At 36.7% G+C, this 16,485-nt stretch overlaps 1 protein-coding gene across 1 annotated transcript in view; it reads left to right on the top strand.

Moving 5' to 3' along the window:
• MSH3 (mutS homolog 3) overlaps positions 1-16,485 on the top strand; it is a 48,461-nt gene that overhangs the window by 23,676 nt on the left and 8,300 nt on the right. The window contains exons 13-20 of the mRNA XM_058168956.1: positions 5,323-5,455; positions 5,881-6,068; positions 6,677-6,845; positions 11,185-11,249; positions 12,083-12,199; positions 13,300-13,407; positions 13,632-13,746; positions 15,770-15,927. Coding sequence (XP_058024939.1) covers positions 5,323-5,455; positions 5,881-6,068; positions 6,677-6,845; positions 11,185-11,249; positions 12,083-12,199; positions 13,300-13,407; positions 13,632-13,746; positions 15,770-15,927 — 1,053 coding nt within the window. The remainder of the gene's footprint in view (positions 1-5,322; positions 5,456-5,880; positions 6,069-6,676; positions 6,846-11,184; positions 11,250-12,082; positions 12,200-13,299; positions 13,408-13,631; positions 13,747-15,769; positions 15,928-16,485) is intronic.

Genomic DNA, 16,485 nt, shown 5'->3' with positions numbered 1-16,485 from the left:
AAAAGAAGAAATACAGGTAGTCCTCAACCTACAACCATAATGGGGCCTGCCCATGTTGTGTTGTTTGTAACATTAGGGGGTGTGAAGAGTCACTAAATTTGTTTTACTTGTGATGAAACTTGAAAGTTATTTCTTTAGATATTTCCTCTTATTATATTCCTTCTTTTTTCTTGCACTTTTACTCATTCTTTCTATTCTCTTTTCTTTAAGTTTAATTCACATTAGATCTTACTATTATAATAATTCTTAATAGAATTATATATGTATGTTATATGTTATATATGTTATATATATATATGCACACCTTATATATCTATCTATCTAGACCCGTTCCAGTCCGGCTTCCGACCCGGTTACAGCACGGAGACGGCTTTGGTCACGTTGGTGGATGACCTCTGGAGGGCCAGAGACAGGGGTTGTTCCTCTGCCTTGGTCCTATTAGATCTCTCAGCGGCTTTTGATACCATCGACCATGGTATCCTGCTGCGCCGGTTGGAGGGATTGGGAGTGGGAGGCACCGTTTACCGGTGGTTCTCCTCCTATCTCTCCAACCGGTCGCAGACGGTGTTGACAGGGGGGCAGAGGTCGTCCTCGAGGGGCCTCACTTGTGGGGTACCTCAGGGGTCGATTCTCTCGCCTACCCTGTTCAACATCTACATGAAGCCGCTGGGTGAGGTCATCAGTGGTTTCGGGGTGAGTTATCATCTGTACGCTGATGATACTCAGCTGTACTTTTCCACCCCGGACCACCCCAACGAAGCAGTTGAAGTGCTGTCCCGGTGCCTGGAAGCCGTACGGGTCTGGATGGGGAGAAACAGACTCAAGCTCAATCCCTCCAAGACGGAGTGGCTGTGGATGCGAGTTAGTGGTTGGGGGCGAGTTAGTGGCCCCAAAGGAGGTGGTTCGCAGCTTGGGCGTCCTCCTGGATGGTCGGCTGTCCTTTGATGAACATCTGGCGGCCGTCACCAGGAGGGCTTTTTACCAAGTTCGCTTGGTTTGCCCTTCCTTGACCAGGAGGCCTTTACCAAGTTCGCTTGGTTTGCCCTTCCTTGACCAGGAGGCCTTATGCACAGTCACTCACGCTCTGGTTACGTCTCGGCTGGATTATTGCAATGCTCTCTACATGGGGCTGCCCTTGAGGTGCACCCGGAGGCTGCAGTTAGTCCAGAATGCAGCTGCGCGAGTGGGAATGGGAGCCGCTCGTGGCTCCCATGTAACACCACTGCTCCGTAGTCTGCACTGGCTTCCTGTAGTCTTTCGGGTGCGCTTCAAGATCCTGGTTACCACCTTTAAAGCGCTCCATGGCTTAGGACCCAGGTACTTACGAGACCGCCTGCTGTTACCTTATGCCTCCCATCGACCTGTACGCTCTCACAGAGAGGGCCTTCTCAGGGTGCCGTCCGCCAAACAATGTCGGCTGGCGGCCCCCAGGAGTAGGGCCTTCTCTGTGGGAGCACCGACGCTCTGGAACGAACTCCCCCCTGGCTTACGTCAAGTGCATGATCTTCGGACCTTTCGTTGTGAGCTAAAAACATATTTATTCATTCAAGCAGGACTGGCATAAATAGTTGATTTTAAATTGGGGTTTTAGTAATATTTTAAATTTTTAAATCTTTTAAATTACCGGCCGTTTAGTAATAGTTTATTTTAATTTTTTTTAATTGTATATATTTTGTATTTTATTCCGGCTGTACACCGCCCTGAGTCCTTCGGGAGAAGGGCGGTATAAAAATTTAATAAAATAAAATAAAATAAATAAATAAATATATTTATTTATATATATACCTGTATACATGTGAATATGTGCATACACACATACTATATAAATTATTTTTATATAAGTTGTAAAAAAACCCCCAACTTTTCTACTTTAGATTAATTTGCCTCCAGGGACATGGAAATTCATTCTCGAATGTTGAAAGGGCTGACAAAAGTGATCTAGAACAACTGAGTCTAATCTTTGAAAACTCATAGAAAACTGGTAAGATATCAAAATATTGGAGAAGACTGAGCATAGCACCAATATTCAGAAAAGGGAAAAGTAGGAACCCAATCATCTTAAAAACTATGTAAGACTTCTGTTGTGGCTCCGGCCCCTGAGCCGGCCCTCATGGAGAAGAGTAACTCGGAGAGTGAGGGAGAGGAGCCAGCAGGGCCTCCCTCGCCAGGACCCTCCTCGCTGGCACTGCCCCAAGTTCCAGCTGCCGGCCAGGAGGAGGAGCTGACAAGGCCTCCCTCTCCCGGATCCTCCTCCTCCTCCCTGGCAACGCCCCAAGTCCCAGCTGCTGACGATCAATCCTGGATCGACCCGAGGCAGCGACGTAAAGATAAGCATGCGCAACAGAGAAAAAGGTGTGGCAGGCTCAGAGAGTGCTGAGTCACAAAGCCACACCCCATAGGGGATAAAAGCGTGTGGAGCTGCCGTTGGGCTTCATGACAGACAAAAAACTACCCAGCGTGTGTTGCAGCTCGGTCGATTGGGAGTTAAAGGCCTTTCTTTCCTGTAAGCTTGGCAACGGGACTGGGACACGAGTGCTTTTATCTCTGTCCGAGATTAAGACTTCAGAACTTGGCAGGCCTCTGCACAGTGGCTGCCAAGCCTTGTGCTTCCTACAGAAGAATCAGGTCTGTGTCTATAAAAGGACTGTGAAACTCGCGTTTCTCCGTGACGTGGAAGGGGGGACAGAACAACTTCATATCAGAATTCCCACATTCTATGAATAGCAGCCAATAGAAATTTCAAAGACATGGCTTGGGTAGATTAATCAATCGACTGCAAAAATAAAGGATGTAATTTATAAGCAGAAGCTAACAATACAGAAATTGAGCATTCTATATATCTGTGTCAGCCCCAGCTATGATGAACTAGCTATTTCTCTAAGAATAAGGACCAGAGTGCTGCGTTATTTCGCCCTAGTTAGAAATATGAAATATGTAGGAATTGAGATTTTTTTTCCTTGGCCCTCACTAATTTTTCCTCCTACATATTTTTAATTCCATTCCATCTCCATGAGTACCTCATTTTGCCCTTTCACTAACTTCCCAAAAATTGATTATTTCCATCAAAATAATACTGTATTTGCTTTCTTCCTTTAATCTTAACCATTCCTTGCCCTCTTTGAATATCACCTTTATAACTTCACTTCTCTATATAGTTTAAATAACATTTTTCTTTCATCCTCTTGTGCATTTGTCATTTCCTTATATGCATTTTTCTCATCCACAATATTACTCATCAGTCAAGTAGAATTTGTTTTGCTTAAACATTTATGAACAAAGAATATCATTTCTTTAAAACCATTCTATTTTATCTGGAATATTTTTTATTTTTTCTGTAATATAACAGAAGAAATTTGCTCAATTATATAAATACTTATAATGTTATAAATATTGCTATACAGTTTGATATGCAAATTTAGTTTCTGGCTAAATCTAGATTACCCTTAATAATAGTTTACTTCTACTTTTAAGAATGAGGGAAATTAGTATTAGCTCACCCATGCTGCATCAGTTTGCCACCATTATATCCATTTTTAGGATGAAATTTCTTTACAAAACCTGTAGACTTCCATCATTATTTACAGGCATTCATTATCCTTTGTTAGCAATGCTTGAATCCTTCACTGAGAGGCACCGTGTTCAGCTTTTTAGTAACGATTTTATTCTCCAAAATGTCTATCATAAAAATATAGAGCTTGATTTGACTATTCTTAAATCTTTGCATAGATCAATACTTACAAAATACTATTCACAAACGTATTGTAATAGCATTTGTTGTATTCAGTGTATATTTAGTATTTTTGTATCTAGTTTACTTTGTCACTGTGTCCAGCTTGAAATTAGGTTAATATTGCATTCAGTTGAATAAAGAAATGTGTAAATAATTTAAACTAAATATCACAATTCTATATAATTCAGTTTTATATTAAATGCAATTTTTAAAACATAAATTTTAATAGTTTAAGATAACACCAAATAAAATAAAAATAATGTCTTGAATTGCTAACATCTGATAATATTTGTGATAGTCTATTTGTCATAGAACTATCCTAGAACTGAAGTAAAAAAGCATTTAAAACTGCCTTTTATGTATGTTTCTTCTGTTAAGTAAGCTACAGATAAGTAAGCTCTATGATTTTATAGTGTATAATTCTTGGGACAGTATTTCAAAACATGAGAGGTAGAAAAATAGGTCACTTGATATCAGATTGTGCCTATTGACCCTTTCCCTCCTCTCCCTTTTTAATACTGGGGATTACTGCAGGCACAGTGTTTGCCATGTTGGTGTTAGATTATTAGAACTGTGTATCATAGCCATATGTGAAAATGATTAAAGTGCAGATTAAATTTACAGCAAAAGGATCAGAGCCTTTAGACTCTGTCATAATATGTTATCACACTCTAATTCAAACCTATGTACTACCGTATATTGTAAATTACATAATGAAATCGGCATGTTCCTGCCAATACCTACGGTATATAATGAATTGCTGATAAAAACAAGGAGGTAATGACTTATGAAACCAAGTTGATTTACAAATTGTAAATTTGGATAAAGATTAGTTCATCTCCCAGCTTGGTTAAGGAAACGACTTCAGTGTTTGTGCCATCCTAATTAGCTTAGTGGTACAGGCAGCAATGAGGTTGGAAGTGGTGACAGCAGCAGTAATAGGGCCCATAAACCCCTTAATGTAGACTTAACTACATTAAGAGAAACCATATTTCTCTCTTCACAAATGGAAGTAATGAGGCAAGATTGAGGCATGGGAGGAACAAACAAGAGGGAGATTCAGGAGCTAGAGATTATTAGGAGATGTCAGTAGAATTTTTCCACTAAGGTAAAGTGACAAATTTTGAAATATTTTGGTTGGAAAAAAAAATGTGAATAATGGAGTTGAGAACCAATCTAGTTGCTACCAACAGCGATTGAAACAGCAGGTTTGCCTTCCTCTCCTTGGGAGTTTCTTGGTTTGCAGTTTCTTCGTAGCCTGCTTGTTTGGTAACAACAGCAAAAACTTAATGATTTTGAGGATGTTTGTGATAGGGAAGACTAAGTGCATCTTAGATCTAAGATCTAAGATCTCACTAAGATCAAAGTGCATCTTGGACACAGAGAGAACTCTGACATCCCATTTACAGTATTCCTTGCAAAGATAGTTTGTTTAATTTCATATTATCTTTTTAGCATCAAAATAAGAGACTGTTTCTTCCAGGCATATTATAATATATTCATAGATCATTATTATTCCTCTTTGGAGTCATTACTGAAAATGCAGAAAAGGAGTAAGATTTTATTTATCTAATTTATCCTCTATTTTACAGTGAAATTAATTCTCGACTTGATGCAGTGTCTGAGATTCTCTTCTCAGAATCAAGTGTTCTTGGTCAAATCATGTCTCTATTGTGTAAGGTTCCAGATGTTGAGAGAGGAATCTGTAGTATTTATCATAAAAAGGTAAGACTACAGATAATTTAAAAAAACACATTGCTATTATATTTAAATGCATGCAACTTTTCCTGAAATGTGTTTTATACATTGTAAGGCAGAACATAATGGGAAATATATAAGCTTTTAACAATGGCAATTTTAAACTCTTAAAACTGTCCATGTTTCTTATATTCCTGGTACGCTAGCTTCTTAAAATTCATTAACTATTTTTAAGCTTGGTATTTAACATTACAATTTAAAATTTTATTTAAATTAGTTCAGTTTTAAACATTTAATAACTAAAACTTCCTACCATAACAATTAAAATCAGGATGCATATATTTCATTGTATGTCCAAAATTAAGGAGAGAATAAAACAAATTTTGTTTATATAGCCAGAGTATTAGAACTTATACAACAGACTTTTAAATGATATTTGTTTATGTTTTCAGTGTTCTGTTCAAGAATTCTACTTGGTAGTAAGCACACTCTCTAACTTGGAAACAGCAGTCAAAGCATTGGTTCCAGCTATACAAGTTCAAGTACGGGCATCCTTGCTGCATAAAAGCCTCTTGGAAATTCCTGAATTGCTTAGTTCAACAAAAAAATATTTAAGTAAACTTAATGAAGAAGCAGCAAAGTAAGTAAATTAAGCATATAATTTGTAACTTGGTGGGTACTGTGTAGGTATAATGCAGTGATTTCCTTTTCTAACTGAATTGTGATTGTGATCGGTTCTCTTCACCTTTCCCAACTTTTCTCAAATTGTTTGTGTAGATCATATACATATGATCTAACATAGATAATAGATCCTTTCTTAATATAAAAATATTAAGTAATATGCTACATTAGTTTTTTGGGTTTGTTTTTTTTTTTGAATTGACATTAAATTCTGTAAGACTATGTCAGCCTAATCCAATTTTGAACTGATGTGCCAGATTTTCCAGATCTGGTTAGAGTTTGGATGTGGTCCATCTTGGGTACACCACTCCTTTTTTGGCCTTTCCAAAAATGAAGGGACTCATGTCTCATAGTTTGTCTCTCTCTCTCTCACAGCACCCTCCGCCCCCCTACACATAACTGTGCAGAAGTTCTTTTGAAGAAATTTTTTCCCCCCGGATATTATAAATTTTCTTTCCACAATTAAAATAGTGCCCAAGATCATATTTGTTTGTATTTGCTCATTTTGTTAGAGTTAAACAAATATCTATGGTATTGAATTAAAAGTTAATTTGAATTGTCTTTTAGAATTGGGAACAAAACTGAACTATTCAAGGATCTTGATGATTTTCCTTTAATAAAGAAGAGACGGGATGAGATTCAGACAATAGTTTGTCAAATCCAGAATCATATTCAGGATGTACGAAGAATGCTAAATTCTTCCTCTGTGGACTATGTATCAGTATCAGGGCAAGAGGTAATATATATCTATATTGACTTTGTTATGATGTATGTTTGTCTATGCATTGTTAAATGAATTTTATCAACCATGTAGTTCTGATCACGTTTTTACAGCAACAGTTTTGTTGTCCTTTATTGAGTAGATTGGAGCTAAACAGTTTACTGCCTTTAGGTAATTTGGAATACAAATTCCACAATCCCTTATCATTGACCCTATGGCTTTTGCTAACAGGATTAGGAGCTGACATGAGTTGTTTTTTTTTAAAAAACAACAACCAAAATGCACAGGTATTGTATATGTGGAACCTTGCTCAATAGTAGTAACTGTGAGAGGGATCTTGGAGTCCTAGTGGACAACCATTTAGATATGAGCCAGCAGTGTGCAGCAGCTGCCAAAAAAGCCAACACAGTTCTGGGCTGCATAAACAGAGGGATAGAATCAAGATCACGTGAAGTGTTAATACCACTTTATAATGCCTTGGTAAGGCCACACTTGGAATATTGCATTCAGTCGCCACGATGTAAAAAAGATGTTGAGACTCTAGAAAGAGTACAGAGAAGAGCAACAAAGATGATTAGGGGACTAGAGGCTAAAACATATGAAGAACGGTTGCAGGAACTCGGTGTGTCTAGTTTAATGAAAAGAAGGACTAGGAGAGACATGATAGCAGTGTTCCAATATCTCAGGAGTTGCCACAAAGAAGAGGGAGGCAAACTATTCTCCAAAGCACCTGAGGGTAGAACAAGAAGCAATGGGTGGAAACTAATCAAGGAGAGAAGCAACTTAGAACTAAGGAGAAATTTCCTGATCGTTGGAACAATTAATAAGTGGAATAACTTGCCTGCAGAAGTTGTGAATGCTCCAACATTGGAAATTTTTAAGAAAATGTTGGATAGCCATTTGTCTGAAATGGTGTAGAGTTTCCTGCCTGGGCAGGGGGTTGGACTAGAAGACCTCCAAGGTCCCTTCCAACTCTGTTATTATATTATGTTTTAAGGCTAGTAACATTTAAAGAAAAATGTGTTTAGTATGTAAATTTACTAACAATGTACCAGAAGTTATATTATAAAATTCAGTTTTGGGTAAACTTTATTAAAAGCGTCAACTGTCATAATATAAGTTAGAGAATGTCAACATTTATTTGTAAGTGTACCTTTGCTAATAATTGAATGTTAGTTACAGTAATTATAAGAACTAAGCACTGTTTAAAAATGCATTAGCTAATATATGATACAGGAACACAAAAGAGAACAATTTAATAGGACATGTTAAAAGACAATGCTTTACCCAGAACTCTGTTTAACTCAGGGTAATTAAAATTAAGAAATAGAGAAATGTTTTGAGGTTCATTTCAGCTATGTAAGACATATGATAAGGAAATAATATATTTGGCAAAGAGGCAGAGGATTTAGAGCTGAAATGTTTGCAAAATACTGTACAAAGTAATATATTTCTAATTTTCTAAGATCTCAGTGTTTTGTTGCACATTGACATATTTGAGAACCTATAATATATTCACTGATCTCTTTACTAAAGTTTTGATTCAATTTAAAACAGTTTCTCTATAAGCAAGAAAGCCTAGTATGATTTTTACAGCACAAGGTTTAAAACATTGTTTGAATGTTTGGATCCTGGATATATATGTTGTTATCTAAACATATTGTATCTAAATGAGTATACAAATTGCAATTGCTCTTAAACAATGTCTGTTGGCTGAGAACCTGGGAATTATAGACCCAACACAATTTAGGATATTCCAAGCTGGGAAAGGATGAGCACACCTTGCCTAAAGTCTGGTTTTGATTGAAATACAAAAGTAAAATTAACTGTGACCCTTTTCCAGCTTGGTATATGCTAATTTGTGTTGGGCCTATAACTCCCAAGTTCACAATCAATATGTATAATTTAAAAGCAATTATTTATTATTTTATTTTATTTTATTAGACTTTTATACCGCCCTTCTCCCGAAGGACTCAGGGCGGTGTACAGCCGAAATAAAATACAGAGTATATACAATTAAAAGAAATTAAAAGAAACTATTAATAAATGGCCGATAATTTAAAAAATTTAAAAAATTTACAAATGTTTAAAATCTCTAAAACCCCAATTTAAAATCAACTATTTATGCCAGTCCTGCTTGAGTAAATAAGTATGTTTTTAGCTCACGACGGAAGGTCCGAAGATCAGGAACTTGACGTAAGCCAGGGGGGAGTTCGTTCCAGAGCGTCGGTGCTCCCACAGAGAAGGCCCTACCCCTGGGAGCCGCCAGCCGACATTGTTTGGCGGACGGCACCCTGAGAAGGCCCTCTCTGTGAGAGCGTACGGGTCGATGGGAGGCATACGGTAACAGCAGGCGGTCTCGTAAGTACCCGGGTCCTAATTACAAGTTGCATTCACACATATGCAATTGCTAATCAATGGCTGTTCAAAGACAAATATAAAAATATTTCATATCTTAATTACTGTGCTAAAGGAGAGGGAAATTGACACATCAATTCATTATCTTAATATTATAATTTTACGTTTATTTAATTGTGAGCAGTTTATTTTATTTAATTGTGAGCATTTATGAGCATGGAAATAGAGGGTCAATTTTCTGATCCCAATTTTTCAGTATCTCTGTACAAATATACAGATTATGAGGAACAAACAGAAGCAAATCGAAATCTTAATGCAAGTCTGCAAGTACGACATAGGAGACTTTATTGAAATTTGTTATGGGTTATATCTCATATTTTACTCCAAAAATGGTCTCCTTGATTTATGTTTAGATCAATTCTGTTCAATTATTGTGAACTATGTTATGTCCTCTGACAATAATTAATTATGAAAATAAATTAACACCTCAGGAAAACATCTGTTAACAATACCAATATAGATCTCAGAATATAGATAACAGTAGTTTATAGATTACAGATTACAGTGTAGTATGATGACTATGAAAACTATGGTTGCTTCATAATTATTATGAGCCTATTTACCAACAGAATCACATGAGCATGTATGTACATAGTAACTTTAGCAATGCTTTATGCAGATATTAACTTTTAAGGTTCTGTTTTTCTTTCACTGAGAATTTGAAAATAGGATACAAGTATAGGTTGGTAAACCTTGATAGCATTAATTGTCAATTGCTGTTTCTATTATTGTCATACAAAATTGAATTTTTGTAATATATAGTCTGGATGAATCTGATGAAGCAAAAGTGGTATCTGATAGTCAGATTCTAAGACTTATGTAGTCATGTATCAATAAATTTTATCCTGTGGATGGAAGGCCAACTCAATATGGTTTTAGTTGATGAGCTGAATTGAATAAATCAGTGATAGTATGTGACTGCAGAAAAGACAAAAACAGTCATATACTGTCATAAAACATGCCACCTAAATAATGGAAAAGTAATAATTCCATTCCTTTGTGTATTATATAACTACCTTGATTATTGAGTCCACTTCTGGATAATCCATGTTAAGAAAGATTCATAATGAAAAAAGAACAACAGACTCTTGAGGGAGCTGAATGGATTTAGCCATAATGGATGATTTTGTATGGCATGATGACATTCTAAAAGACCTTAAAACGTCTTAAACTTAATTTAACTTTAGGGAATTATCCTGTTGAAGAAGACCATTCTACGGTTCAGGTCATAAAGCAGTTTTGAGATGAATTTTAAGAAAAATTTCCAAACATTGTAAAATGGTTCCACAGTGGAATTATGGAAGTGAAGAGCTCCCCTTTTGTAAATATGACAGGAGTAATCTGCTTTCATCTGGATCCCTGTATTGCATAGAAAATATGTTTTCAAGGATTATTTATAACCATAATGACAATATTATTTATTATGATTAAACAGAAGCTTCATTTTCAAGCTTCATTTTGGCTTTCTGCCAAATTCTAAATTTGTGTCTCAATCTTGGGAGATAATATGAGGCAAATAGATAGGGAAGACTATCCACAAGTATTCTGTGGATTAGTACTTTAGTTTATCTGCCTGAAGTCGCCTCCATTTCTTTGGATTTTTGAGAGTCTTAAAATCTGTATACATTGCTCTATGAACTGGTATAAGCTTGGTGATTAGTTACATTCTTTAACTGAAATTGTTTATCTGAACTAAATTAATAATCTGATAGTAATAGAAATTTGAACTAGTATTCCTATGTATCTTAGAGTTGCTTGACTATTTCTTCTGTTGCTGTACTGTTTTCCTTATACATATTAACATTTTTGGGACAGAATTATGTCATCAAATGCATCATTGATAATTATGAAGAACTTCTGCTACTTATTCAAGTACTACAGAATTTTGTTCTAAAATAATATTAATCATTTGATACTTTATTGTTTGGTGTTTCAGTTTCAGATTGAAGTTAAAAATTCAGTTGTATCTTCTGTACCATTAGATTGGATTAAAGTTAGCAGGTATGTAGTTTAATATAAATTCTAATTACTATTTATTGTATTAATTACTTCAATGATGCTTATATGTTGATATTTAACACAACATAACATAACATCAGAGTTGGAAGGGACCTTGGAGGCCTTCTAGTCCAACCCCCTGCCCAGGCAGGAAACCCTACACCATCTCAGTCAGATGGTTATCCAACATTTTCTTAAAAATTTCCAGTGTTGGAGCATTCACAACTTCTGATGACAAAACTTATATTATAAAGTGCTGAAGTAAATATATGAATCAGTATCATTTTTTTAAAATATCACTTTTGGTGTGCCCCTAGCAACAAAATAAACTATACAGTTTTCTTGGCAACATTTTTAGAAGTGGTTTGTCATTTTCTTCTTCCTAGGGCTAAGAGAGAATGATTGGTGTAAAGTTAATTACAGTTGGCTTCATGCTTAAGATAAGAGAAAAACTTAGGTTTCATGATTTCTAGCTCAGTTCCTTTATAACCACTATGCCAAACTGGCTGGCATCAGTAATGCAGATCATAAGGATTTGGGGCAATATTAGAAGAGTTATACAAACTTATTGTTTTATTTACACACACACACACACACACACACACACCAAACTGCGCCATAAGAGTACAGTGCTAAGAGTAGCTCAGACCTATGGTAGAGGAGCTAAGATTTAGGAAAACACAAACCACCCATAGGAGTGAGAAGGGTGTGTGTATGTTTGTGTACGTGTATATTATAATGAACTCTCAGAAATATTAATCCTGACCTAATTTTATGAACTGCTGAAAAATGTATTGATTAATCACATTTATGTCCTGTTTGATTCTTTCTTCAAGCACAAAGGTTGTAAGCCGTTTCCACACTCCTTTTATTGTAGAAAATTACAGAAAACTAAATCAGCTACGTGAGCAACTGGTCCTTGACTGCAATTCTGAATGGCTGTGTTTTTTAGAGTAAGTTTACAAAGTCTATTTTTGTTACTGTAATAAGTAGGTTTCAGAATAGAACAGATTATGATAATGACATATTAAAATTTAATGGATTTTGTATAATTTAGCTGAAAATATTCCTTGCATTTTTAATGGGAATGTATTTAAAATTCACAAACAGTATTTTAGAGGAGTTTTGATATGTTTGAAGACTTAGATTACTGATAAGCAACATGTTGCTGATTGGCACTTACTGAATATGCATCAAAATATACTTTTTGGTGCTTATTAAGATCTATGATTAGTCCCATTTTTAAAAAATATTTTCTTAAATTCACAACATACACAGGAAAGTTGCTTTCTGCAAAACAAATAATCAATAGCTTACATCATATTTATTTGCAGCGTATTTCGGCCCCAGGGGCCACTAGATAGCAGAAAGCATTAATACGGACTAAGTTCATCTTTTGGGAAATTTTCTGTCTTGTGAGGCTCATCATGGCAGCCATTTTGTAATAGGCAAATCTTTTAGCACGGCAGTAATTTTGTGAATATGTCTACAACATGCTTTCATAATTTTAAGTATATCACCAGTTCAAAATGCTTGTCCACAAATAGCTTAATTGATTAATTTGAAGACTCGGAGAGCAGCTCATAGAGAACATCAGAAATGTGGATCATCTGTAATTTGAATAAGTAGCAGGACATAAACAATTGCACCAAAGTAGTCTAGATGATATTAGCTAAACATTACACAAGGGTTGCCAAATTTGTGGTGCAAAATCTTGCTGTAAGTCCAGATGAAACTGTTACTCTGAAATACTTCGGTCCCATCTTATAGTTAATGAGCAGCTTTTGACAGACAAAAAAATCCCTTTGGAAAGTGCTACATTCCCCTTTCAGAATTTCCCAACCTCTTTGTATCATCTCTCAGTATTTGGTCATAAACAATCAAACCAATTTTTTTAATGTGTATGTGTAACTAGATGTATGCTTAGATTATGTATTGAAAACAGACAACGTATGTAAGAAACTTTGTATGGATGTAGCATGCTGACTGGTTATAGTTTATCTGTATTGATATTTCATTCACTCTTTTTCCTTCCCAATGTACTTCTCTCTAGTCATTTTAATGAGCATTATCATGCACTTTCTCAAGCTGTGGGTCATCTAGCAACCGTGGACTGTGTTTTTTCCTTGGCTGAGGCTGCCAAACAAGGAGATTATTGCAGGTAATCATTAAAAAAACCAGTACTGGAATATTTAAAGAAACATAGTAAATTTACAAAAGTTCTGATCAATTCTTGCATGCCATGTTTGAAAACCTACAGATTCTCCTCCAGATCAGATTGTTTCTGGGTAGAATTGATGGAGCCTGGTTTCAAGCTCGATAAGACAAATCTATGATTTAGGGCCTTTATTCCACATTTAGTCTTTAAACATATTTATTTTTCAGACCTGTTATAATAGATGAAAAATCAGAAATAATGATAAAAAATGGGAAACATCCTGTGATAGATGTATTACTAGGAGAACAACAGCAATATGTTCCGAATGATACATTCTTGTCAGTAAGTAAATTTTTAAGATAGATCATAACATTGTTTTTAGTTTTTAGAAAATTGTTAAATAATACGGTGAATAGCAATTCCCATGAAAGATTCAGAATATACCATTAAGATGCCTAGGTTTTTAGATAATTTTAGATAAGTTGTAGACTTAGAAAATGAAACAAAAATTATATAGTCTCACATTTATTTCTGTGTTGGCTCTTTCTTTTCTGCATGCTCTAAAATATATTCTAGACTTTGGGTCTTTCTAGAAAAGATTTTGAGGCATGTGAAATGGCAGAGATGAAGAAAAATCATTTAGACTAGTCACGGGTACACAGAATATTGTAATATCATTCATCCATATTTAGGGGGCCGTGGTGGTTCAGGCTGTAAGATAGCCTGTTATTAAAACACAGCAGCCTGCAATTACTGCAGGCTCGAGTCCCACCAGGCCCAAGGTTGACTCAGCCTTCCATCCTTTATAAGGTAGGTAAAATGAGGACCCAGATTGTTGGGGGGGCAATAAGTTGACTTTGTAAATATACAAATAGAATGAGACTATTGCCTTACTGTAAGCCGCCCTGAGTCTTCGGAGAAGGGCGGGATATAAAGGTAAATAAATAAATAAATAAATAAATTCAGGTAAAGGATAGTAATACTATAAACAAATCCTTTGATGATGATGCTTCCTGTTTGGATAAGTGCTCTTTTATGTGCAACACTCCAGATTTTTAATATTAAAAAAAAAATATTCCAGAATGACATGGTTTTTTAAAAATAGTTCTAACAATGCCATATAGCATTGTCAAACTCAAATCTGAATTTAAATCTGGCCTGTGGGGCTGGCCTGGAAATAGCAACGGATCAGGCCATGGTGCCTCTGCTGGCCAAAACAGGGCAAAATGTTTTGGCTGGCAGGTGCTGTAGGACAGGGGTCCCCAACCTTTAGTGGACCTTAGGGACCACTAAGTTCATAATTTTAAATCCCATGGACCACTAATATGATCTGCCTAATGACCAGCTGGGTGGACGTGGCTAGGTGGTCATGTGATTGGGTGGGCGTGGCCAACTCAATGTCACTCACATTGAGGGGCGCCTCTACTCACCCCTCTCCTGCCAGCCACTCCTTGCCTGCCTGCCCAGGTTCCTTAGAGCCCCAACAGGAAACAGTTATTGGAGCTAAGCAGCCACCATGAGAAAGAGTTGGCAAAAAAGCTGGCCCAGTTAAAATTGGATCTGACCAGAAGGAGGCTCAGCAGACGCACTTCACTGAGGACTACGAGCATAGGCTTTCCAAGCAGAGGGAAGACCTGCGAGAGTGCAAGGCCAGGTATCGGTGCCCGGATGCTCAGCAGGCTGAGATAGTCAGCCAATTCCAGGCCATGAGGCAGTCCCACTGGAATAAGGCCCTCCAGCTCCTTGCCACCAGTGGCACTTCCCTCCAGCCTTCGGCCAAAGCCCTGCACCATGAGGCTGAAGCAGATCCCAAGTCAGAATTTCTGCCCCTCTATGACCCACACAAAAAGACCTTACTCTCTGCAGCAACACAAACGTTCATTGCATGTATCCGGCCTAGGTGCCGTAGTTTGAGGACCCCTGATTTAGTGCAATATTTTAAAAATGCAAATAATTTTTCTGCGGACCACCAAAATTTTCTCACGAACCACCAGTGGTCCACGGACCACCAGTTGGTGACTGCTGCTGTAGGAGACCGTCCAGGCAAAAAACAGGGTGTGGGGGGACCGCATGTGGGGGGCCCTTCGCATTCCGTTTTGGCCAGCAGGGTGCTTCAGGAGGCATCTGTCCCATCTCCATAGCCCCCGGCCAGCCCACAGAAGCCTAATCCTCAAAGAAATCCAGTTTGACACCCCTGCACTATAGCTAATACATTTGCTATTACACTTTCCTTTGAATTTTAAATATTTTTGTGAAGCAAAAGACGTGAATGAAATCTTACCGAGACACCCTAACTTAGAATTTTTTGGAGTAGTAAGCATGAGCTTTGTTTTAAAATAGTCTAATTATGGTGTTCATTTTCCAGGAAGATAGTCAAAGAGTAATGATAATCACTGGACCTAACATGGGGGGAAAGAGCTCTTACATAAAACAAGTTGCATTGATTACTATCATGGCACAGATTGGTTCTTATGTACCAGCTGAAGAAGTAAGAATCGGTATTGTGGATGGTATATTCACCAGGTAAGATAACAAATGCATTTTTTGGGTAGCTCTTATTTTTCAGTTTTAACGTTATATGTTTTTTTCCTTTTTTAGGATTATCACAAAACCTTCAAATTAACATTTTAAGACTATAGCAGTAATCCCTTTTCCTGTGCTTCCACATGCCTATTGTGGGTACTTTTGTGAACAGGCTATCTAATTCTAATGTAGAAGCCAATTAAAGAATGCTGCTGTTTTATGAAGACAATCAGCCCCAGTTGCACATCATGTAACGGAATTAAAAAAATTATAGCAATATCATAGCTCTATTATAACTTTAATAAAGAGAAAATGAATTTCAAAAAAAGTTTGATATATTCAGATGCAGGTAGTTCTCAGTTAACAACCACTTATTCTGTGACCATCCAAAGCTACAATAGCATTGAATGAGTGGTCCTTACAACAGATCCTCAATGTTCTGGCTGTTTCAGTACACAAGCACAAACCCCATGGTCATATGATTGCGAACTGAGCATTTGGTAACCAGAAGCTAACAGAATAGCCAGCTCATTCTAATGCTGTTGCAATGTTCTGTGG

This window comes from Ahaetulla prasina, chromosome 2 (assembly GCF_028640845.1).
Source record: "Ahaetulla prasina isolate Xishuangbanna chromosome 2, ASM2864084v1, whole genome shotgun sequence".
Taxonomy (NCBI): Eukaryota; Metazoa; Chordata; class Lepidosauria; order Squamata; family Colubridae; genus Ahaetulla; species Ahaetulla prasina.
This window is presented reverse-complemented; position numbering and strand designations above follow the sequence as displayed.